We start from the raw sequence: 23,414 nt of genomic DNA on the forward strand, positions 1-23,414 counted from the left end.
GGCCCTGTCTACATTTCTTTCTATATACTAAGGACTTGCAAGTAAATTTAATGTGCCAATCATGTGTATACCAATTTTGAAAAAGTTTGAAAGGGAGAGCACAACCACTTTGTCACTGGTCAGAAAGGGGTATAGTGTGCAGTGTTGTCTGGCCCACAAAATTGGTTTCAGCACAAGAAAGCAAAAATCTGTGTGAATAACATTCAAAAGGCAGTCATTTCAAACATGTTACTACTCTCCAGTAAACTATAGAGACTACTAGAGATGACAATGGTGTCTCAGCATCGCCTAGCTGACTTCTTTTGGAAATTGAATGTATGTAACCGTTATCCTCTTGCTCAACACTGTACATTGTCCTGGTGACAGAGCCTTAACATAAATGCATGACATTATGATGGCTTTTTGGTTTAACCAATATTTCTATGTACGATATTTTTATGACTAAAAAGTCTAAAACAAGCCTAAGTAAATAAATATAAAATTGAGTTACCTTCTGTTTTACTTTATCTTAAGACAACAGGGCAGCCCCAAAGCAGCAGAGTCTTGTTGAATCCCAACACTACTGTGTGTGAAGTGTCCAGAGTAGCCACAGTTGCTAAAGTATGAGCTGTGAGCACTCAAACGTTGGTGCCTCAATGATGTAGGAAGATGGGCCACGTTCATAGAGAGATGAACAGTGTGTCAGAGACCGTAAGTGACAGCCTGGCAGCACTCCTTGCTCTGAAATCGTGAAAGGGTAGGTCGCTCCCCCTGCCGCTGCAGCTCCTCCAGCTCCTTCAGGTTCCTGAGACCGCCCAGCTACCTCGCAGTAAGTACCCCCCACCTCCCAGCCCCTCGCCCTGCCCCGTGCTACTCACCCTCTCTCCTGCTCCTGCTTCTTTTCTTCCTCTCTGTTCTTCCTCCTCGCTCCTCTTCTGTAATCTTCTTCAGTACTCTTCTTTTCCCCGTCTTCTCTCTTCATCTGTGTGCTTCTCAGCCTCTCCTGTCGCCTCTCTTCTTCTTCATCTTCTTCTGTGGTCTTCTGCCTTCTGTTCTTCGTCTTCTGTATCTTCTTCTGTGATCTTCTGTCTTCTGCCTCTTCGTCCTCTGTTCTTCTGTTCTTCTGTCTCCTGTTCTTCTGTTTCTTCGTCCTCCGTCTTCTGCTCCTCCTGCGCCTGCCCTCCTGCTCCTGTCTCATCTCTCTCCCTCACTCGCCTCCCCCTCTCTATCACCCCTATCTACCCCATTCGCTATCTGCCTCCCTCACTCCTCCTACCTACCAATCTACCTATCTCTCTATCTCACTATCTATCTCCCTCACTCACCACCTCCTCCTATCTACCTATTTCTCTACCTCTCCCCCCGCCACCCCCTCTGTCACCACCCCTATCTTCCTATCCTCTCACTCTACCTCTCACCCTCACCCACCTCTACAACCCCCCTCCCCTATCTTCCCAACCCTACTCCTATCTCTCTCCCTAATCTCCTAAACTTCCTAACACTCACCCCCCTCCACCCTTAAATCCCCCTCCCCCAGCTCTTCTCACTCTACCTGTCCCCCCCTCTCTTCCGCTTTCCCGCCGCGACCTCCTGCACGCCCCCGCCCCCCAGCTCCCATTCGCCCCCAGCTGACCCCTCCTCCCTCTTATGGCGGCCGCTGTGCGACCGCGCCACCGGGGCGCCGGAGGCGCGCCAGAGGCAAGCCCGTCTGCGCCCGTCTGCGCCTGGCCTGCGCCCAGCACCACGACCCCTGGTCCCCATCTCTCCCAAACCCCGCTGCTCCTCTACGACCCCACCACCCTCCACGCCCTCAACCCAGGGCGCTCCAAAACCTGCTTCCAAGCTCACCCCAAACGCACACATGGACCCTTCGCCTGCAACTCCTGCAAACGCATCTTCCACCACGCAACTACCACGACCACCAGCCCACGCGCCATCAACCACCTCAAGTGCATCCTGGTCAACGCTCGATCTGTCCACAAGCACGCCGTGGAACTCTGGGACCTCCTGGACTCCACAACACCGGACGTCGCCTTCGTCACGGAGACCTGGATGAACGCCTCTTCGGCCCCAGACATCGCCACTGCCATCCCCAAAGGCTACAAGATTTCCAGAAAACCAACTAGGAGGAGGTATCGCCATCGTCTTCAAAGACTCCATCAGCGTCACCACCTCCACCGAAGACACCCCTCTCGCCGCTGAACATCTGCATTTCCAGATTCGCACCAACCCCAGGACCACCCTCAGAGGATCCCTCGTCTACCGTCCCCCCGGACCGCGCGCCCCTTTCAGCGACACCATCGCCGACTTCGTCTCCCCGTACGCCCTCGCCTCGCCGGACTACATCCTCCTAGGCGACCTCAACTTCCATCTGGAACAAAACAATGACCCCAACACCACCGCCCTGCTCGACAACCTCGCCAACCTCGGGCCTCAAGCAACTGGTGAACACCGCCACCCACATCGCCAGACACACGCTTGACCCTATCTTCTCCGCCAGCAAACACGTCTCCTTCAGCCACGCCTCCGCTCTACACTGGACCGACCACAGCTGTGTCCATTTCACATTCTGACGCGAGACCCACCACCTCCGCACTCAACCCATCCCTCGTCGACAGTGGAACAAAATCCCCGAAGAGCAACTCCTCTCCGCACTCGCCATCAACCAACCTACCCTCACCACCGACCCCAACGACGCAGCCCTCAGCCTCTCGAACTGGATCTCCAACTGCGCAGACAACCTTACTCCCCTCAGACGCACGCATCAACAGGCCATCACCAAAAAACCTCTCTGGTTCTCTGACACCCTTAAAGAATCGAAGAAAACTTGTCGCGCCCTCGAGAAGGCCTGGCACAAGGACCACACCGCCGACAACATGACCGCCCTCAAAAACGCAACCCGCGAACACCACCACCTGATCCGCACAGCCAAAAGGAACTTTTTCACCGACAGATTGGACAAAAACAGCCACAACAGCAGAGAACTTTTCAGCATCATCAAAGAATTCTCCAACGCCAACGCCGTCACGCCCTCACAAGACTTGTGCAACTCCCTTGCCACCTTCTTCCATCGCAAGATCAGCGACCTCCACGACAGCTTCGGACACCAGACCCAACCAAGCATCACCGAACCCACACCCCCGGCCATCACCCTCAACGCCTGGACCCACATCAACACTGAAGAAACCAAAACCACCATGAACTCTATCCACTCTGGCGCCCCATCGGACCCCTGCCCTCACTTCATCTTCAATAAAGCCGACGACATCATCGCCCCGCACCTCCAGGCCGTCATCAACTCTTCTTTTTCTTCTGCTACCTTCCCCAAAAGCTGGAAACACGCCAAAGTCAACGCCCTACTAAAGAAACCTACGGCTGATCCTAGCGACCTGAAAAACTTCCGCCCCATCTCGCTCCTCCCCTTCCCTGCCAAGGTAATAGAGAAGACCGTCAACAAACAGCTTACCACCTTCCTGGAAGACAACAACCTGCTCGACCCTTCACAAACTGGATTCCGAACCAACCACAGCACTGAAACCACCCTCATCTCAGTCACAGACGACATCAGAACCCTGATGGACAACGGTGAAACAGTCACCCTCATCCTCCTCGACTTCTCGGCGGCCTTCGACACCGTCTGTCACCGCACCCTAATAACCCGCCTCCGCTCCACAGGGATCCAAGGCCAGGCCCTGGACTGGATCGCCTCCTTCCTCTCAAACCGCTCTCAAAGAGTTTACCTCCCACCGTTTCGCTCAGACCCCACCGAGATCATCTGCGGCGTACCTCAAGGATCATCGCTCAGCCCGACACTCTTCAATGTCTACATGAGCCCCCTCGCCGACATTGTACGCAAGCACGACATCATCATCACCTCCTACGCCGACAACACCCAACTTATACTCTCCCTCACCAAGGACCCCGCCAGCGCCAAGACCAACCTACAAGAGGGCATGAAGGACGTCGCAGATTGGATGAGGCTCAGCCGCCTAAAGCTGAACTCTGACAAAACGGAAGTCCTCATCCTCAGCAACACCCCGTCCGCTTGGGACGACTCCTGGTGGCCCGCGGCCCTTGGTACCGCACCGACCCCCTCAGACCACGCCCGCAACCTCGGCTTCATCTTGGACCCTCTTCTCACCATGACCAAGCAAGTCAACGCCGTGTCCTCCGCCTGCTTCCTCACCCTCCGTATGCTCTGCAAGATCTTCCGCTGGATCCCCGCTGACACTAGAAAAACAGTGACCCACGCCCTCGTCACGAGCCGCCTGGACTACAGCAACACCCTCTATGCTGGGACCACCGCTAAACTCCAAAAACGCCTGCAACGTATTCAAAACGCCTCGGCCCGCCTCATCCTCGACGTACCCCGCAACAGCCACATCTCCGCACACCTGAGACACCTGCTTTGGCTCCCAGTCAGCAAAAGGATCACCTTCCGACTTTTCACCCATGCACACAAAGCCCTCCACAACAAGGGACCGGAATACCTCAACCGTCGCCTCAGCTTCTACGCCCCCACCCGTCTCCTCCGTTCCTCTGGCCTCGCGCTCGCTGCCGTCCCTCGCATCCGCCGCTCCACGGCGGGTGGGAGGTCCTTCTCCTTCCTGGCAGCCAAGACCTGGAACACCCTCCCCACCAGCCTCAGGACCACCCAGGACCACTCCGCATTCCGGAGACTCCTCAAGACCTGGCTTTTCGAGCAGCAGTAACTCCCCCTTCCCCCTAGCGCCTTGAGACCCGCACGGGTGAGTAGCGCGCTTTATAAATGTTAATGATTTGATTTGATTTGATTCCCACTCAGTCATAGAAATGCGTTGGTCAATGAAGTTTGCTGATCCTAATCCTCTGCATGGGAATGTGGAAATGGTGAGCGATTAATAGGCGTTAACAATTCTAAATGTATACTTACCAATACACACTTAACTACTTAACTCCACAATATTTTCATAGTCAATATTTTCGCTATGACATTCTTGTAGCACAATATCTCTGCAGTCAATATTTTATCAGAAATAGAGTTATTAATTTGGGGGGAGGCACTTCTAGCAATTCAATAAACCCATTCTGTTTAGGTTAAAACACAGCTCTGGGAGAATCCCTGACAACTTCTGGTAGCAATGTCTCAAGCAGCAGGCAATCCACAGAAAAGTGAGTGCTATTTCCAAGTCGTTCCAACAATTTTAAAGTAAAGAACACAACAAAATAAATTCAGGCCCATCCATGGCCAGACACCTAATCACTGCTAGGTGGTCAGCTGTTAATACCCAGTGGCCTTTCCTGGGCTGAGAGACAGGTCATTGTTCTCTGGGGTGGGTCCTTAACTCTCTCAGCCAAGGACCTTTATTTCACTGCTGGAAATGTGAGGAGTGGTAGAAAGTGTTTAAATCCAGACCTGGCTCAGACAGCTTTAAGGACATTTTTATAAATTTATGTTTTTGCTTTTGTTATCAAAATTCTGCTTTCCCCATTAAGTCCGGTTTGGAAAACTGATTAGCAGCTAACTTTGAAGCAGTTTACTAGCCCTTTCCTTAGTAGAGGTGAGAAATAAAGATGTAAATCCCACTTAGGCAATTAGAGAAAAGCATTCCAAGGGCTACACGTGAAATAGCATTTGGTTTGTATTTCATTGTGAGGGCACACCAAGCCCAACATGCAGTGTGCCCTGTTTTCATATATCAGCACCCTGACCTGTGGGATTAAAAGGTGCAGTTTACAAGTGATTTATGCATATGTAAAAATAGACTCTCCTACATGGCAAATGCACTTTTCTCTGCCGTGTATTCACTGCAGTGCAGATAAGCTGCAGTGCAGCCACAGAGGCGCTCTTGGCAGACATTTATTTTTGTCATATCTGCAGGTAGTATAAATACACTCCACAGCCCACTTACGGCTTTCGGCTTTCCAGGTGCTAGCCACATTTTAGAGACAGTTTATAATGGACTTATCGGGAAGTTAACTGGGCCAAATACGGAGTTCCAATGTGTTTCATGCTTTAGAGGGGAAGCTCAGACACTTTACTGATTTTTAGCCATGGTGAAGTTCACAGAGCCCTAAAGCCAGCAAAAATGAGTTTCCAGAGAAAGGTGAAATGTCCAGGGGAGACCATGCACTAGAGGTGCATTTGTTACACTAACATGTAGCTGTGCTATGATTCGCTCAATAATATGGCAAAACACACTCCTGGACATTATCTATCTTCTTTGTCCGAAAGTAACACTAATGGGTTTGCGAATCTAGACCTAAACAATACAGAGGTGTACATTCTAAATGTATTCAGGAAGCAAAAAACGTATTTGTAAGGAAATACTAACTGTAAATACTGCTAGAAGATTAACTTTAGAAAAAAACTCATTAGTTTTTTTTTATTGACTTGGAAGTAAAAATGGTTCCGAATTTTATGCCCGAAGTGCCCAGTTTTAGCAATATACCAGAAAATGAGTTTTATAATAGCAGGTCTGTAAATTGTTGAAGTAAGCTCTTACTGGAACATTCTCTGTAACATGCAAGACTCATTGAGATTATTCTGGGTTTGAGATCTAGTCATTGCCACGGAATTGTGGTCTAAAAAATAACCCTGAAATGTGGCATTAGACTGACGTGCATATATTACAAGTAAATTGTCTCATGCCCGACATATGATAACATCATATTAGACATTATTTCACGACTTGTAAATGCATAGAAAAAATATGCAACTGTATATTTTTTATTGAGGCATCTAATCAAGCAACATATAAGTGAGGCTTTCGTAACTGAAATTTTGATGATTTACTTAGTGGGGGCTGCATTAACACTTTTGAGTCAAAGTGGCTACTTAATTCACAAAGTCATTGAAAATATATATTCTTTGTTCTGTTCTTTATAATTCCGCCATGCCTTTATTCAGGAATAATCGTGATATGGGGAAGAAACATGGGCATCCACTGTATTTTGGTATCGGGACTTGGCACATGCTAAATTGGTGTGAACCCGTTGCAGAATCCTTGTTGATACAGAAATGGATCTGGAAGGCAGCAAGTGCATGAGAGTTACTCTGGAGTGTTTCGTCAATTGGAGCGCACGGGCGTTGTCCCCCTGATCTCCCCAGTGCGACCCACTACACACACACACAGAGTACATATTTTCCCTCTCACTCTTTCCACTCTCACCTGTTTAGGTGGCGGGGTGTAACGGAGCTCTCTCCCCCAGCATCACAACAGCAGTTTAGACTGGGTTAACTGAACTGCGCATGTCAGATTGGCCTGTGGTTTCACTGTGGCCAGCCTGACATGCACAGTACAGGCTTCTGCACTCAACAGCTGAAAGGCAGCTGAGAAGCAGAAGCACAGTGCTGTAGATGGACCATGGAGCGCTGTGTATCTGTTTCAGCCAATTCTAGCACTGCTGTTCAGCATTGTAAGCAGCAAGACAGCAAGAATTGAATTGGCTCGATGCTTTTGTCCAGCAAGCAACATGAGGCAGGAGCAACTTTGGGTGTGTTCGCAGCTGAATGTGTGCTACAGAAGGTCTTCAAGAGAGGTAAGTTTGTTTTTAATTTTAAGGGGTTGAAAGTAATTATGTGCCCCACCACTTTCTAAAGGGAGCAGCCGCAACTGGAGTGACTTAATGTTAAGCTACAACAAATGGAGAAAGAGACGTAGCTTCCATTGTGAGAAACAAATATGGACCCAGTGCTAATACCAAAATGTAATGTGAACATCTGCAGTATGGATGAGATGTTAGCACTGAATGCAGAACCCGACACAACAATCTGTGATACCTCTGCAAAGGAATAGGAGAAAGGAGCAGTCTGCCCTGAAATGTCATCTTGTAAATACTCCCACAATAAGCCTCTGCTTGCATTCGGCTCCAAGCAAAATGGACAGTCTTTTATCTGTTATATCTAAGCCACGATCCCATTTTCTTATTTTTGTCTCTCAACAGATCTTAACTCGTAAAAAATAGGGGTGCATTAGATTGGTTTTGCTCTGTCTTTTTCTTACCAACCATGTGAGTGAGCCGCCCGGTTCGAAATTGCTACCATTCTTTTCCGCATGGTACTGACTCTGCCTTTTGTTTCCTTTACATCACAACCAATGTCGTCATTATGTTTTAGTATATGAATGTTGATTTTTTATGTGTTTTTTAAATTGATTTATGATGTTTTGTCAGGGTGCCCTCCTTATGATCCTGAAGCAGAGACATTTACATCCTGATTTAGAAAATTGTGGCCAGCCCATTTCTCAGTAAAGGAGACAGAGTAAATGACTCCATTGCGCTGATGAAGGCGCCAAGCTGGCGGTCATTTCTAAAGCACTGGCAGGAACCACCATCATGGCAGTTCCTGCCAATGCTGTTTAAACTTTGAAAATGAAAAAAGAAAACAGTATGTTCTAGGTCTCTGCCAACATAATGGAGCCCTGGAACAAACTGTTTTTTTTTTTTCATTTCCAAAAAGGAAATGCTCCACTCACTACGAGAATCTTCTGCTGTGGCAAAGGGAGCATTTAGCAGTTTTCACTTCCCCTTACAGCCAGGTGTTTCCTGATTGGGATGGGCAGTGACAAGTGACCTCTAATTTCACCCACCTAAATTAGGTGGGCCGAATTAGAGGTCTGTCTTCTATGGCACTTACTCCATAGTTGCATTCGAGAGGCTTAATCACAGAAGAGACAGAGTAGTCTTCGCAGTGATTAAACCAAATATCGGATTGCATGTAAACTTGGCGGTGGACCACATTCTTGGTGGTTAGGATACTACATCGCTTTTGCAACTGAATATCCTTACCGCCGAGAATTAAATCAGGCCCTTAGTCCCTGGTGCACGGATAGACCCTCCCTTATTTAAACACATTTTCTTTTGGCTAGTCAGGCTGGGTAAATGGTCATTTGCAAAAAACTCAGACTCCACTAGGCCTAGCAACGTCCTCCTTAGTCCCTCTTTTCATGCTTATTCTTGTCTAGGATAATTAAGGGTCTTTCATGTTTCTATATATGCACATTTGAGATCATGAAAACCATTTGGAGGTGGTCTTCAATTTTGTGGATCAGCAAATGGTGATGCAGGCTGCTTGATATAAATACATGAATACATATTTATTTAGTTGAAATTTAGATGCCTTCCTTTACTTAAATATGAAACCGCTGGCGACATACAGGGGGTCATTCTGACCCTGGCGGTCCATGACCGCCATGGCGGAGGTCGGCGGAAGCACCGCCAACAGGCTGGCGGTGCTTCCTGGGCTATTCTGACCGCGGCGGTAAAGCTGCGGTCAGAAAAAGGGAACCAGTGGTTTCCCGCCGGTTTTCCCCTGGCCCAGGGAATCCGCCATGGCGGCGCTGCTTGCAGCACCGCCATGGGGATTCCGACCCCCTTCCCGCCAGCCTGTTTCTGGCGGTGTCCACCGCCAGAACCAGGATGGCGGGAACGGGTGCCGTGGGGCCCCTGGGGGCCCCTGCGCTGCCCATGCCACTGGCATGGGCAGTGCAGGGGCCCCCTAACAGGGCCCCATAAAGATTTTCAATGTCTGCTTTGCAGAAACTGAAAATCGCGACGGGTGCCACTGCACCCGTCGCACCCCTTCAACTCCGCCGGATCCATTCGGAGCAGGCATCATTGTTGAAGGGGCTTTCCCGCTGGGCCGGCCGGCGGTCTTCTGGCGGTCGCCCGCCGGCCCAGCAGGAAAGCCGGAATGGCCGCCGCGGTCTTTTGACCGCGGTGCGGTCTTTCGGCGGGAACCGCTTGGCGGGCGGCGACCACCGACCGCCACGGTCAGAATTACCGCCACAGTGTTGTGAAGTCTGCGTGAATAATATGTATTGCTTGAGTATGATAAAAAACATGTTCTCACTACTGGATTAGAAAATTATCACAAATACAAAAAGATTGGAGGTCGACACAAGGTCATGTCATTGCAGATGGCGAGCCCGCATAATGGTTCTGTGAATCATCAGCAGTGAAGTACGTAATTGACTGCAGGCCTTGACCTTCTGGCAACACTTGATATTAACATGTGTTCTGGAAGATGAATAAAGTATTTGAAATAAATGTCCAATACTTGTGATTAAGGACCTTGCATAGGTCATCTACCTTCATTCCAGTTAAAAGAAGTACCGAAAAATATGGCTTAGACATCTTATCAATTATGCGGCTACTGTGAAGCAAGTATGCGAATGTGCTGTAAGGCCAGAGCTGAACGATGAAGTGGACGCATTAAAAGAATACTCTAGGCTGCTGTGTATCCGCTGTTAAGATGGATTTTTATTGTTGTGCCACAATCGCGCTGACGGGGAAAAGAAAATACGATTTAAAATTAACCTGAAACGGAGTGACAAGAGTTGTCATTCAATAATATCTGTGTAATATTCGGGCTCATACACCCAATTTTGGTCCTCCCCCTCAGACAGCGATTATTACCAGCATTACATGTGCTAAGAGTTACATGCAGTTAGAACCCCCTTAGAAAGCAAAGAAACACTGTGGGGATCGAGAAGGGCACTGCCATTTAATAGCCTCATCAGTTGCTTGCATTAGTGAAGACTTCCATGAGTTCATTAGCTAAGATAACTACATCCCTGCTGCCCAACTTGGAAAGATCCTCTCTTAGTTCGCATGATAGAATAAGGGTGCTACAGATTTGAGAAAATTGCAGCAATTGTATTTTGGCCCCCTGCGGTGCTTACTACAAGTACAACTACTCAACTACTATACTATATAATGGTAACAGATGTGTACCAAGTAAGCCTGGTGACCAGTCATTGCTAAAAGAGTGTTTAGTGCTGACTCACAGGCACCCCAAAGCAGTCAATAGATGTGCAGCCACTCATAAACCTGATGCTTACGTTTAACTAATATTCACACATTTTTTTAATATTTTCAAATATGAATTATGTTTTTTTAAGGTGAATAGGACAGCAATTGCTAACATCAAAATATGCATTCCTGCCAGATGGATATTGCTCTGCATTTGGTTTATCTAATGACAGACCATGTGCATGGTAACACTACATACCCAGAACTGGGGGTGTTCATTAATGTTCTGACCATTGTGGTTTCTATGCTATTGAATTAGAAGACTCTATGCTATGGGTTGATTTATGGCAGTGAGAAAGCCTTCTCCTACTAATTGCTACTGTGATTTGTTGGGAATCAGTGGTATGTGCACCTGCAGTACCAGCACGACTGTAAGGCGAGTCAATGTAGCTTTAGGGAGCCACCAAGTGATGACATTCACTGATTGAAAAAGTCATTAAAATGGCTTTTAGTCAGAGGAGGTGGAGCACTTGAGTATGCAAAATACTATTTTGCCAGAAGCACAGTAAATCCTTGCACATGCCCAGCACTTTAGTGTTGCATAGGGCGTAGTGTTATCAGGAATCCAAGTACAGATTTCATTGAACTGATGGCTCTCCATGGAAAAAGCAGCCATTTGCACTGTAACTTCAATATCAACAATTGTGAGGGATCATTCTGGCCCGGTGTACCGTATTTATATGTCCATGGGAAGTCTACTTTTTGTTTTCAGTCCTTACTCCTAAGGGAGAACCACATGCCGGGACATGGGTCGCAGAGGCCAGCAGAGGAATATATGTGCCGAACTCTTTCCACATGTAGGTAAGACTGTTGGCAGCAGAAATGCATTACAGATGTGGCATGACTGCAAGAAGTGTTCAACTTACACAAGACCTAACCTGTTGAATGTTACCAGAAAATAAAGTTGTGTTTAGCCGAAGTGAAATGTCCATTTAGTAGCTTTCCAATAGTCACTATTCCTTTGCATTGTGAAACGAAGAGCTCATTTCAGGTTCCACTGTGGAAAGTGCCCATGACACACTGGACTAAGCACGAAATACTAAAAGACATGTTTTAATTTGATAATTTTCTCTCCCAACAGATTCAAAGGAATGCGTATTCGGTTTTCTTCGATGAGAGGTTCTCCATTCCCTTGGATCCATCAGCGTTAGAAGAAAACAGCCTGAGATTCTCTATATTTGGCATTGACTCGGATGAAAGAAACGTCAGCACTGGGGTGGCTGAACTGAAGCTCTCCGACTTAGATCTGTCGATTCGACCGTTTAATGCTTGGTTATACCTGCAGGATATAAACAAGGTAAGGATACACCAGGCACAGCTTGGCAGGCACTCTGGCTGCTTTGGGACAGTGCTGTGGCTATAGCTTCTGCATGCCCCGCCTTTCTTGTAATAACGCTGCAGTCTCTCTCTCTCTGACGCACTTTTATTTGTAAAATACACACGCTCTTTGGACTGATCAGTACAGATTTTAATCACTCTTTCACGTTATCTCTGTCTGCCTCTGACAGGTATTTCCTAGCTTATATTTAATATTACAAAGGGAAGTGTTGACCTTTGATAGTATTTTGATCAATATGAGGTTTAGTTCAAGTGTAATCCTCTGCCCAGCTGTGCACTCATTCCAAGCTGAAGTATCTAGTAATTGGGGGACCGAAAATAGTGGTGTCTCTTGGCTGCTCAAGTATAGTCCATGCTTTGAAGACCGAGGAAAGTCGACAGAACATACTGCTTCTGGTCTGCAAAAGTGGATTTCTCTGCTTGGTGTGAAAGGCAGGAAGTGAGAGCAGTGACATCCATGGAAGCCTGATGAGGGAATGTCCACACATTCCAATAAGGACATGAGCTCGGCTCGTACTCTACTGAGAAAAAGCACTGTCCTGCCCAGATGGTTATCAAATGAATTCAGCATGCAAAACTCTTTACAAACAGTGAAGGAGACCTCTTGTAGAAGTTTAAGACTTCCTCCATTATTGTCTGTCTACGGGTAGTTAAGAACATAGCCGCTGTTGTGGGACTGTTACAGATCAAGAGTAGAGTAAAAGCTAAAACATTGAGTAAGCATGACAAAAACCATTGCGCCATGCGGAAGTTTGCTTCTAAGCTTCTTACAGGTATACCAGCAGTAAGGAGTGATTAAAAGGTAAAGGGGAATGGGAAATGTGAGTGAGGGATGCATGTAAATATGACTACCACAAACATTGTATTCATACTATGGACTTAAGACGCCTGCTGTGAAGCAGTGCAGATTACTGCTCACTGCTAGAGTGCATCTATCTTGCACATATGTGTAAGTTTTCATTACTCTTATCCTTGAACCCGGTTCTTATAAAATAGCTGTTCTAGTTTTGCAGTAAAACCTGGGTTAGTTATATGCTCAAAATTAGACACTCCAGAAAAACACTTGCACTGAATCACTAAGAAAAAAGCATGGTACATTGTTTTGGAATTAAAATCAGGTAAATATTGAGAACTGCCTATGAAGTAATCTAAACCAAAAATACCATTTGGGTCCTGATTTAATTCAGAGTTCCACCAAGGGTGACTAATACCAAAGAGCCAGCGGTCTATCCCAGGCCCATGTAGGTTGTAGGTGACTTGTGATGACGCAGAAATGAAGGTTTTACATTTATTAGCGCATAAACGTAGTGCCGCAATAATCAAGTAAAGATTGTACGGGGACAAATGTGCCCTCAGAGTAGTTTGCCAACATTTATAAGCGTGCTTTATATAACGTGATGTATTAAAATTGTACGAATCTGACATAATCGTAAACGTGTGCCATGATTTGCTTGTTAGAAATGTTTTAGCTTAGCATAACTTTAGTGGAGGCTTTGGCCTAGTTGCGATGTCTCACGGTTTAGATGCTCGTATTTTTCCAACGTGCTAATGAAACGTGTATTCTTGCTTGAAGCTGTACTTTTCCAGTGAGATCGGTTCACATGCTTATCTTTAAGGTTTCGTGCCAGCCCGGCATCTTCTTCTTTGCTCCAAGGTCAATCTGCAGGTGCGGACAATGGAGGCTCTGAAAGTGAGTTAATTGGTAAAATATGTTGCAACTTACGTTCCCGACTCCAAGGATAATGTATGCCTAGGTAGAAGCTTGTGAATTGTTGTTTTTGATTGGACAATTTGAAGCCAACCTATGAACCCTCCAATGGAAGACCCTACTGGATTTGAACTGTTGTCTATTTAAACCAGGTGCACAAGGAGAAAGCAGCCAATACGAGCCCATTACGAACTTTACCAGACATTATCCGCCATTATTAGCCATTACCCATCGGACATTTGGACATTGCCCATTGCAGCTATTATGGCCCATCTTGCTGCGACGCCATTTTGAAAGAGACTTTGATGCTTTCTCTAATCGAGAGAAAGAGACTTTAAGTAATTCTCACCCTAGAGACTTTAACTTCGATTTGCCCCTTTGCATGAAGTAGTAGTTTTATCTTGCCGCTGTGAGGCAATTGCCCCGTCCACCCTGCCCCTTTGCCCCGTCCCTTGCTGATCGAAACCGGTACCTGTGAGACGAAGACTTCCTTGAATGCTGATTGAACTTGGTAAATATGAAAGAAAATGTACAATTGCATTGTGTTTCTTTTTAGGTAACCAACTGCTGATTTTTGATAAGAGCCCTAGTTAGGAGTTTTCCAAATTAATGTTGCTAAATTGTTTTTGCATGAAACCCCACATGCAGATGCTAATTTGAGGTTAGATGAGGATTCATTTGTTGCACGATGCAATTTGAGACCTTGTTATGCTGACTAATGTATGCAATTAGCTCATTACAGATTGTAGTTTTAGTGGTTTGCGTTGCTATCATAGAAGGTATTGTTATTCAAATGCTGCATAGATTGCATCTTTTCCGTCGTTATGGACAGCTATTAATGTTCATTTACATATATCATTTGGTGTTGAGACACATCTATATCGTGCTAGCTTTGTTAATATAGGGAAATAAATTCATTAACTTTGAATAAACTGGTGTGGTTATTCATGACCGAAAGGTCATGGTTCGCCGAAATGTATTCCGGATTAATTGTGAAGTGTTATGTTGATCAAGGTATTGCTTATGTTCGTTATTGATTATTGATTTGATTGAATTGATTACTCTCGAGTGAAGAGAGCCCCACTTGGTCAAAAGATTAATCGACCCCAAGAGCGTCCAAATACAGGTAAATTATTAGGCCGGAACGCTCTATCAGTAGATGGTAGAAGAGGACGGTTCCGCCCTTTGGGACCCCATTCGAGAGGTATATGGTGTTGAATTAACGGTTACGCCCTTTGGGACCCCACTTGAGAAGTTTGAATTAGATTTTTCTTGGGTAAAACATATTGACATAATGATGATGGGCTAAGTCCCCCGCGACATTCCCGGGATCTCGGAGCTTGCGAATGGAGAGAATGGAGGTGTGGAATCGGCGTTGGTGGTACTAGTGACGGTATGAGTGAAGTTAGGGTTTTTGCGCCTGCACAGCTTATTGCCGCAGATTGTGTGAAAAGGTTGCGAGGATTTTAGAGAATAGCGGAGGTGCGACTCCGAGTGTAGGAGTAGGGAAGTCGTCGAACTTCATAGAGAAGAGCGGAGGTGCGACTCCGAGTGTGAGGGTAGGGAAGTCGTCGAACTTCATGTGTATGTGGCGCTTTGTGCAGAAAAAGGTCCACGTGGTTGTTGTTGTTGAGACGGGCCCTGCGAGGTCAATAGACTCCGGAGTATGTTGAAAAGTGTATGAGACACTTGTTTTATGTTGTGGTCTGGTCGGTTTAATAGGTTGATCGGGTGTGGTCAACGAGTCGGTACGTGTGTTAAGGGAGTGAAAGAAAACTTCGACTTCGGGCTTTGACAAATTCTAAGTGCACTAGAATAGATCATTGACAAGTTGAGAGCAGAGTCTGCGGGTCAGATTTGCTTGCGAAAGTGGGGACCGAGAAAGATGGAATAACTGCCGAGGCTAGTGAAAAATCCCTAAGGTCCTGAAGCGATTGTGTTACCCTTCCTGTAGTAAACCGACAGATCTGTTTTATTATTATTTGGTTGCTCGCGATACATGCTAGAATTTGTTACGAGAGGAGCTGAGTGAAGGAGGACAAGCCGCGAGGCTTTGTCAGCCGCAGTGTGTGAGTGTGACGTCACTAGGAGCCGCGCTGGGATAGGTTGGTTGCAGAGAAGGGTCGCGCACGGATTGGACGCAGTCCGTGGGGCTCGATTGGAAGGGGAAAGGCAAGCGAAGAGTATTCCGGGAATTAAAGTCACCTATTGATTACAAATTTTGTGAAATAAAAGACGAGAAAATGAAATTTTTTAAAGCATTAAAGAGTGCGATGAAGGGGGAGTCTTACATTAAAGCGAGCGTAGGAGAGGAGACGCCACCCGAAGGTACACCAGCTTACATTGTAATGGAGGAAAAGGGGGTAGCTCCGTGCCTTTGGCTAAAGCAATGGCACAAGCTGACAGAGAAACATGGGAGCATAGCGTTCCCGATCCATGGGACATTCAATATAAGGATCCTAGAGAATTTGAGATTCGCGATGTACGACATGAAGGTACCTCCAAGGCCAGCACAGTTTGAGGCTCTAGCGATTTGGGAACTAATGGCTAGACAGCAACAGCAAAAGAAGTTCGAGACCAGGATAAGAAAGGTAGAAAAGACACTAGCGGACGCTAGGTGGGATAATTCACAGAAGGTGTGGAGGTCAGACGTATTGCAGGGGATAAAATTGTTTCCCGCAATTGCTAAGGAAGAAGAGGCGACAGGCAAGAAAGCTACCTGTAAGACAAACAGGAGGTGTTCCAAAGACAGAGAAGACGAGTCAGATGATGAGGAGTTCATCATGCAATTGCTGAACGACCGTCCACCACCTTATGCAGAGAGTGGACAAGGTCCAAGTACCAGTTCTGCCCCTCCGGCACCGGTACAGAATAATGACACTCCGAATTCAGAAACGCCATCGGGATCTAAGGACCCGAGTTTACTGTTCACCCCGCAGATACCGCAGGTTAGGAGAATATATCCAGATGTGCCTATATTGAAAACAGCAGAAAATTATCAGCCGCAGGTCCCAAGGTACTACAGCAGTGACAACAGTACGGGAATGGTTCTAGATCCAACCGTAATGGGAATACAGAATGGTCACAACCCAACATTGGCACAAGCTGAATCAACCCAGTTTTTGATGCCTCAAAAGCAAATGCAGGGGGGAACCGCACATGCTCTGATGACGGGGAGTCAGACGGGCATGCCGGCAATGATGACCCATAGTGTGGGAATGAACATGCCTCAGAACCTGGGGAATGGACAGAACCCAGATGCGATATCCCTACCCATTACTGTAGGTCCACCGGTACCTTTGTACAGTCAGCCTAACTCAGGTATGAGCGGTCAAGGATCAGTGGTGCAGAATGGGACGGAAAGGAGGTACATAGAAAACACTCCAGAGACAACTCCGATAGCGGCTCAGCCAACTGGATCTGGGTCCTTGATGGAGTTTAGTCCCATATGTGCTCAGTCAACAGTGGTGAGGTCGAGTCCCCCGCTGATGATACCGCTATCATCGAACACTGAAAAGTTGCCGCAACCATCAATGGCAGTCGATGTGAATGCTACACTGATGGGGTTGAATGCGCAACAGCTAACACAATGGTTCAACAGTCTGAATTCCACGCAAAGCCCAGCCAGTGGGAAGGGAGAAGACTATCTGAATAGGGTAAGGTTGAACATGGAAGCAGAAGAATTGGTGGAAGGGACTATGGGTGTGAATAGGTTAGAGTCCTACTCGGAAGAAGAGCTGAGGTATCTATGTCCCAGGATTACGAGAGAAGTGAACAAGGTACATAGAAGGTTGCAAGAAATAGCTGACAAAAACGGGGTTGAGATAGACAAGACAAAACACTTGAGCAGGAGCTATAGATTGGATTTCGGGACCACAGACTTTGAACACATGAGGTCAGCAGGCATGAAAACGCACCTTAGAGAATTGCTGCAGAGTACACAAGTGTGGAGGTGCTTAGACAAATGGGAAAGCAGGTGGGCAAAGAAAAAGGAAAAGAAGAAAGACAGTGTCCCAGAACACAAGGAGAAAAGACCACAGAGTAGTGATGCAATAGCCATGTTACCAATGAGGGAGACAGCAGGGGGAAAATTAATACATGTACCGTGGCACAGAAGCGACATTCAGTCTTTTACGGATGATTTTCCCAAATTGAGAGAGAAACCGATTGAATGGTATCAACAGACTGATAGGTTTGTGAAGCTTGCAAAATGTCTTTGGGAAGACCTGAACACCCTCTTTGAGATTGTGGTTCCGGCAGATTTGGGGGAAGACTGCAAAAGGGCTGTAGGTTGGCCGACAAGTGAACCAGAGAGAGACAGGGATACGGGTGCACCATCACCTATGGTAATGAGCTTGTACTATAAGGTGATTGAGCATTTGAAGACGAAGGTTGCTGCGAAAAATGTGGATTGGCAGAAGATTGATCGAACTGCCCAAGAGGCTAAAGAGTCGATTCATGGTTACTATGAGAGGTTGTTGAAGGCGTTCAAGAACTACAGTGGCACGGAAACAATAGAGGCGAAGGACATGCTTCATTTTGTGTTCAGATTTGTGGAAGGGCTGAGACCAGAGATAAGTCAGATGATAAAGACGCATTTGATTTGTTGGCAGTCGAAACCGATTGATGAGGTGTTGAATTATGCGAAATACTGTAGTGACGAAATTGAAGTGAAACAGAAAAGGTTGAAGGAGAAAGTGATGATGATGCAACTTAAAGCAGCTCAGACAGGTTTGCAAGGGTTGCAAGGGTTCCAACAGCAGATACCGCAGCCGCAGCCGCAGGGAAATATGGTGTTTCAGCCACAGGCCAGAGGCAGAGGCAGAGGAGGCTTTGGGAGTAATAGTCCGGATTTGAATACTGTTACGATTCCGAATGGTGTGCAGGCAATGAAAAGGGTGATGCCGTGTCACGTGTGCGGAATCGTCGGGCATTGGAAACGCGAGTGCCCGATGATGGTGCAGGAAGGTGCAGGTGTTGGTCAGCAAAACAATGATGTCAATGCATTCCAGACAATGAGGGGACCGAAAATGAGAGGTCCAAACCCAAATTTTCAGACCATAAATCAGCTGCAGGGATTACAGCCCATGCAGCCGCAGCAGATGAAGATGCCCCGTATGCAGATGACGCAAATGCAGCCAATGCAACAGCAGTTACCCATGGTACCTAATCAGCAAATGCAAATACCTTTGGCACCAATGAGTCAGCAGCAAGTGATGGTTCCTCCACAGGTCTCGAGTCAGGTGATGAGTACAAATGGCAAAGTACAACAGTTCCCATTACACAGTGAGAATGGAATAAACAATGTATGGGAGAGTGAAAGTTCAGAAGAAGAGGGAAATTGTGTGTTTGCAGCATCCTTGGAAGTTGATCAAAAGGGTCCATATGTGGAGGGAAGAGTTATGGGTCATAGTGTTTCATTCTTGGTGGACACAGGAGCCACACGTTCAACTGTTAGGAGCATTGAAGTACCAAATTTGCCCCTCTCAGGGAGAACAGTTCAAGTGGTGGGAGTAGCAAACAGGCACCTGACGAACCCAATCACAGATCCAGTACCAGTCAGCATTGGCAACTATCAAGGGTTACATAATTTTGTGGTATGTGACTCAAGCCCGATAGCACTGTTAGGGAGAGACCTATTGTGCAAATTGGGATGTTCGATTATGTGTTCGAACGATGGAATAAGAATTCAGACGAGCAGTGATGGGGAAGAAGAGGACAGTGTAGAAGGGGATGAGATGGAAACTGTCGATGAAGAATATCCTCTGATTAACCTTTTTCCGATGATAACTGAAGAGGATATTCCAGCTGAATTACGGGAAACAGTCGGAAAGGAAGTGTGGGATATGACAGGAAAAGAGGTGGGATTGGTGAAAGGAGTGGAACCAGTGAAAGTGACCGTAAAACCCAATGTAATCTTTCCCCAGACCCCACAATACCACATGGCACAAGACACCCTCATGAAAGTCGCCCAACTCATTGACGAGTTTGTAAAACAAGGAGTACTGAAAGAAGTGTTAAGCAGTCCATGTAATTCACCAATCATGGGACTAATAAAGCCGAGTGGAAAGGTCCGAATAGTGCAGGACTTGAGGAAAATAAATGACATCATAGTTAAGTGCTGCCCTGTAGTACCGAATCCAGCTGTGATAATGTTTCAAATCCCTTGCGATGCCGAGTGGTTCTCAGTCATCGACTTGTCACAAGCATTCTTTTCGGTGCCTCTTCATGAGGACAGCCAATTTCTCTTTTGTTTCAAATTCTTAGACAGAGTTTACAGTTGGTGTCGAATTCCTCAAGGGTTTTCGGAGTCACCGTCAATTTTCAATCAGATTCTAAAGAAAGACTTGGAAGCGTTAGAATTGCCATTCGAGTCAACCCTAGTACAGTACATTGATGACTTACTGATTGCGTCTAAGACAGAAAGTGGCTGCACAGCCGACACCATTGCTCTACTGAACCATTTGGGAAGGAATGGACACAAGGTGTCTCCTTCAAAGTTGCAGTTCTGTCAGAAGAAAGTGAAATACTTGGGTCATCAAATAGAAAAAGGGTCACGGAGAATAATGAAGGAAAGAATAACAAGTGTACTTCAAATGAGTCCACCAAAGACGAGGAGGGAGGTGAGGAAGTTTTTGGGGATGGTGAGCTACTGTCGTCAGTGGATTCCCAACTTCTCAACTCTAGCAAAGCCTTTACTGAAACTGACCCAGAAGGATGCTTTGGATGAAATTGAGCTGAAAGGAGATGAGATGGATGCTTTTATTGAATTGAAAGAATGCATGTGTAGGGCTCCAGCTTTAGGTATGCCTGATTACACAAAGCCTTTCACATTGTTTTGTCATGAACGTGATGCATGTTCTTTGTCTGTCTTGACCCAAGCCCATGGTGGCATAAACAGACCAGTAGTGTATTTTTCAGCTACTTTGGATCCGGTCGCAGCAGCACTGCCTGGGTGTTTGCGCGCCGTAGCAGCAGTTGGTATCAGCCTCACTCAGAGTGAAGGAATAGTGATGGGACACCCATTAACAGTCATGGTCCCTCACTCAGTTGAGATACTTTTGACCCGCTCCCGAACGCAACACATGACTGGAGCAAGACTCACAAGGTATGAAACAATAATTCTGGGCTCACCGAATGTGCAGCTGAAAAGGTGCACTACGTTGAATTCAGCAACCTTGCTTCCCGGTGAAAATGCTGAAATTGAGAATGCTGAAGACGTCGAGCATGACTGCCTTCAGGTGACTGAATTTTGCACAAAACCCCGACCTGACATTAAGGATACTAAGCTTGATGAAAATGACCAAATTGTTTTTGTTGATGGGTCATGTTTAAGAGATGCATTGGGAATATTGAAAGCAGGATATGCTGTATGTACTGTAACAGGTGTATTGGAAGAGTCCTGGCTTCAAGGAGTTTATTCCGCACAAGTAGCAGAACTTGTAGCCCTTACAAGAGCATGTCAACTGTCTACATTGATGAAGGTTACCATTTACACTGATAGTCAGTATGGGTTTGGAATTGTGCACGACTTTGGGCAACTATGGTCACAGAGAGGTTTCCTGACCTCTTCAGGGTCGCCAGTGAAAAAAGGGGAGAGAATAAGGGAATTGTTACACGCCATTCAGATGCCAGCCGAAATTGCAGTGGTAAAGTGTAGTGCTCATACAAAAGGACAGGACTATGTTTCCTTGGGAAATGCATATGCGGATCAAGTCGCAAGATTTTGTGCCTTGAACTGTATATTGCTCAGGGATGAATGGAATTTGATAAGTGAGCCAGAGCTCGAACCAGCTGAAGCATTTGCCTTGAAGGTCGTGGATACAATGGATGAACTAAAAGCATTACAGAATAGCGTCAGGGAGGATGAAAAGGCTTCCTGGATTAAGTCACAATGTACAAAGAGACCAGATGAGTTATGGGTTTCAAATGAGGGAAAATTTGTCTTACCGAATTGTCTCTTATCGCAGCTAGCGCGGTTCTATCATGGGCAGGCTCACCTAGGGAGAGATGCCATGATAAGATTGTTCAAAACTGATTGGTTTAACCCCAGATTTCGTCAAGTTGCAGAAGCAATTTGCCATCGATGTGTCATTTGTCAGCAGATGAACCCAGGAAAGGGAACGGTTGTGAACGTGAGCCACATCGGTAGGGCAGGCGGCCCGTTTAGCAGAATGCAGATGGACTTTATTGAGATGCCTGTGCATGGAGGTCTGAAGTATGTGTTGGTGATTGTGTGCATTTTTAGTCACTGGAGTGAAGCATACCCCACACGTAGAAATGACAGCCTTACAGTTGCAAAACTATTGTTGAGGGAGTTGATACCACGTTTCGGATTCCCGATCTCTTTAGAATCAGATAGAGGAAGTCACTTCAATAACGAGGTGATAAAGTTACTTTGCGCAGCGCTGAACATTGAGCAAAAACTGCATTGTAGCTATCGCCCAGAGGCCTCAGGACTGGTGGAGCAAATGAATGGTACACTGAAATCAAGAATGGCGAAAATATGTGCATCGACAAATTTGAAATGGCCTGACGCATTGCCTTCGGTGTTAATGTCAATGAGAAACACCCCTGACAGAAAGACTGGATTGTCCCCGCACGAAATTCTCATGGGCAGGGCCATGAGACTTCCTGCAGTTCCCGCAAACGCGCTTTTGAATATTACAGATGATATGGTGTTAGACTACTGCAAAGGTCTGGCTGACGTGGTTCGCTCTTTCTCTCACCAGGTGGAAGCAACCACCTTGCCACCGATCCAAGGTCCAGGACACACACTGAAAGCAGGTGACTGGGTCGTGGTAAAGAAGCACGTGAGGAAGTCGTGTCTGGAACCCCGTTGGAAAGGCCCTTTCCAAGTGATCCTGACGACCACTACCGCTGTGAAGTGTGCGGGAGTTCCCAACTGGATCCACGCCAGTCACACAAAGAAAGTGTTGTGTCCCACAGATGAGGAAGTTGAAGCGCTGAAACTGCCAGTACCTGATAACAAAGTGTCGAGCGCTGAGACAGAGCCAAACAGAACTGGAAGCGAACAGGCAGAAATAGGTGAGAGAGAGATATTCTCTGAGGACGAAGCAACCGATTCACTTGGGGAAGACCAAGGAGAAACCTCAGACAGCGACGAAGCAGCCGAAGGCAACAAAGAGCCTGAAGCAGCTGAGGGTAACAAAGAGCCTGAAGCAGCTGAGGGTGACAAAGAGCCTGAAGCAGCTGAAAGTGACAAAGAGCCTGAAGAAAGTAACGGTGACAAAGGGCTCGAAAGAGGTGAAGAAGCAGGAGAGCCTGATCAGAGGAGGGCTTTCCCAGAAGCAGACGGTACAGAAAAAGAAAAGGAAACCCTGATTGACTCCCCAGAAGGAGGGGACAAGGCAGAACAGAACGAAACTGTTCAAGCTTCTTCAGAAGAGATCGCAGGTCCATCAAGTGGACACAGTGTAAAGAGAAAACCAAGTGTATCACCAGTAAAAGTAAGAACTAGAGAAAAGTTGAATGACGGTGAAGGGCCAAGAGTGAAAGAGAAAAGAAAGGAAGTGTCTGTCGTGGTACCAACATCAAGTGAAGGAAAAGACTTGGACAAAGAGGAAAGTACCAG

At 46.6% G+C, this 23,414-nt stretch overlaps 1 protein-coding gene across 1 annotated transcript in view; it reads left to right on the top strand.

Annotated features, from left to right (window-relative positions):
* The window catches only part of SYT12 (synaptotagmin 12), a 756,831-nt gene that overhangs the window by 627,601 nt on the left and 105,816 nt on the right, over positions 1–23,414 (top strand). The window contains exon 5 of the mRNA XM_069223023.1: positions 11,855–12,070. Within this exon, the coding sequence (XP_069079124.1) occupies positions 11,855–12,070 (216 nt within the window). The remainder of the gene's footprint in view (positions 1–11,854; positions 12,071–23,414) is intronic.

This window comes from Pleurodeles waltl, chromosome 3_1 (assembly GCF_031143425.1).
Source record: "Pleurodeles waltl isolate 20211129_DDA chromosome 3_1, aPleWal1.hap1.20221129, whole genome shotgun sequence".
Lineage (NCBI taxonomy): Eukaryota > Metazoa > Chordata > Amphibia > Caudata > Salamandridae > Pleurodeles > Pleurodeles waltl.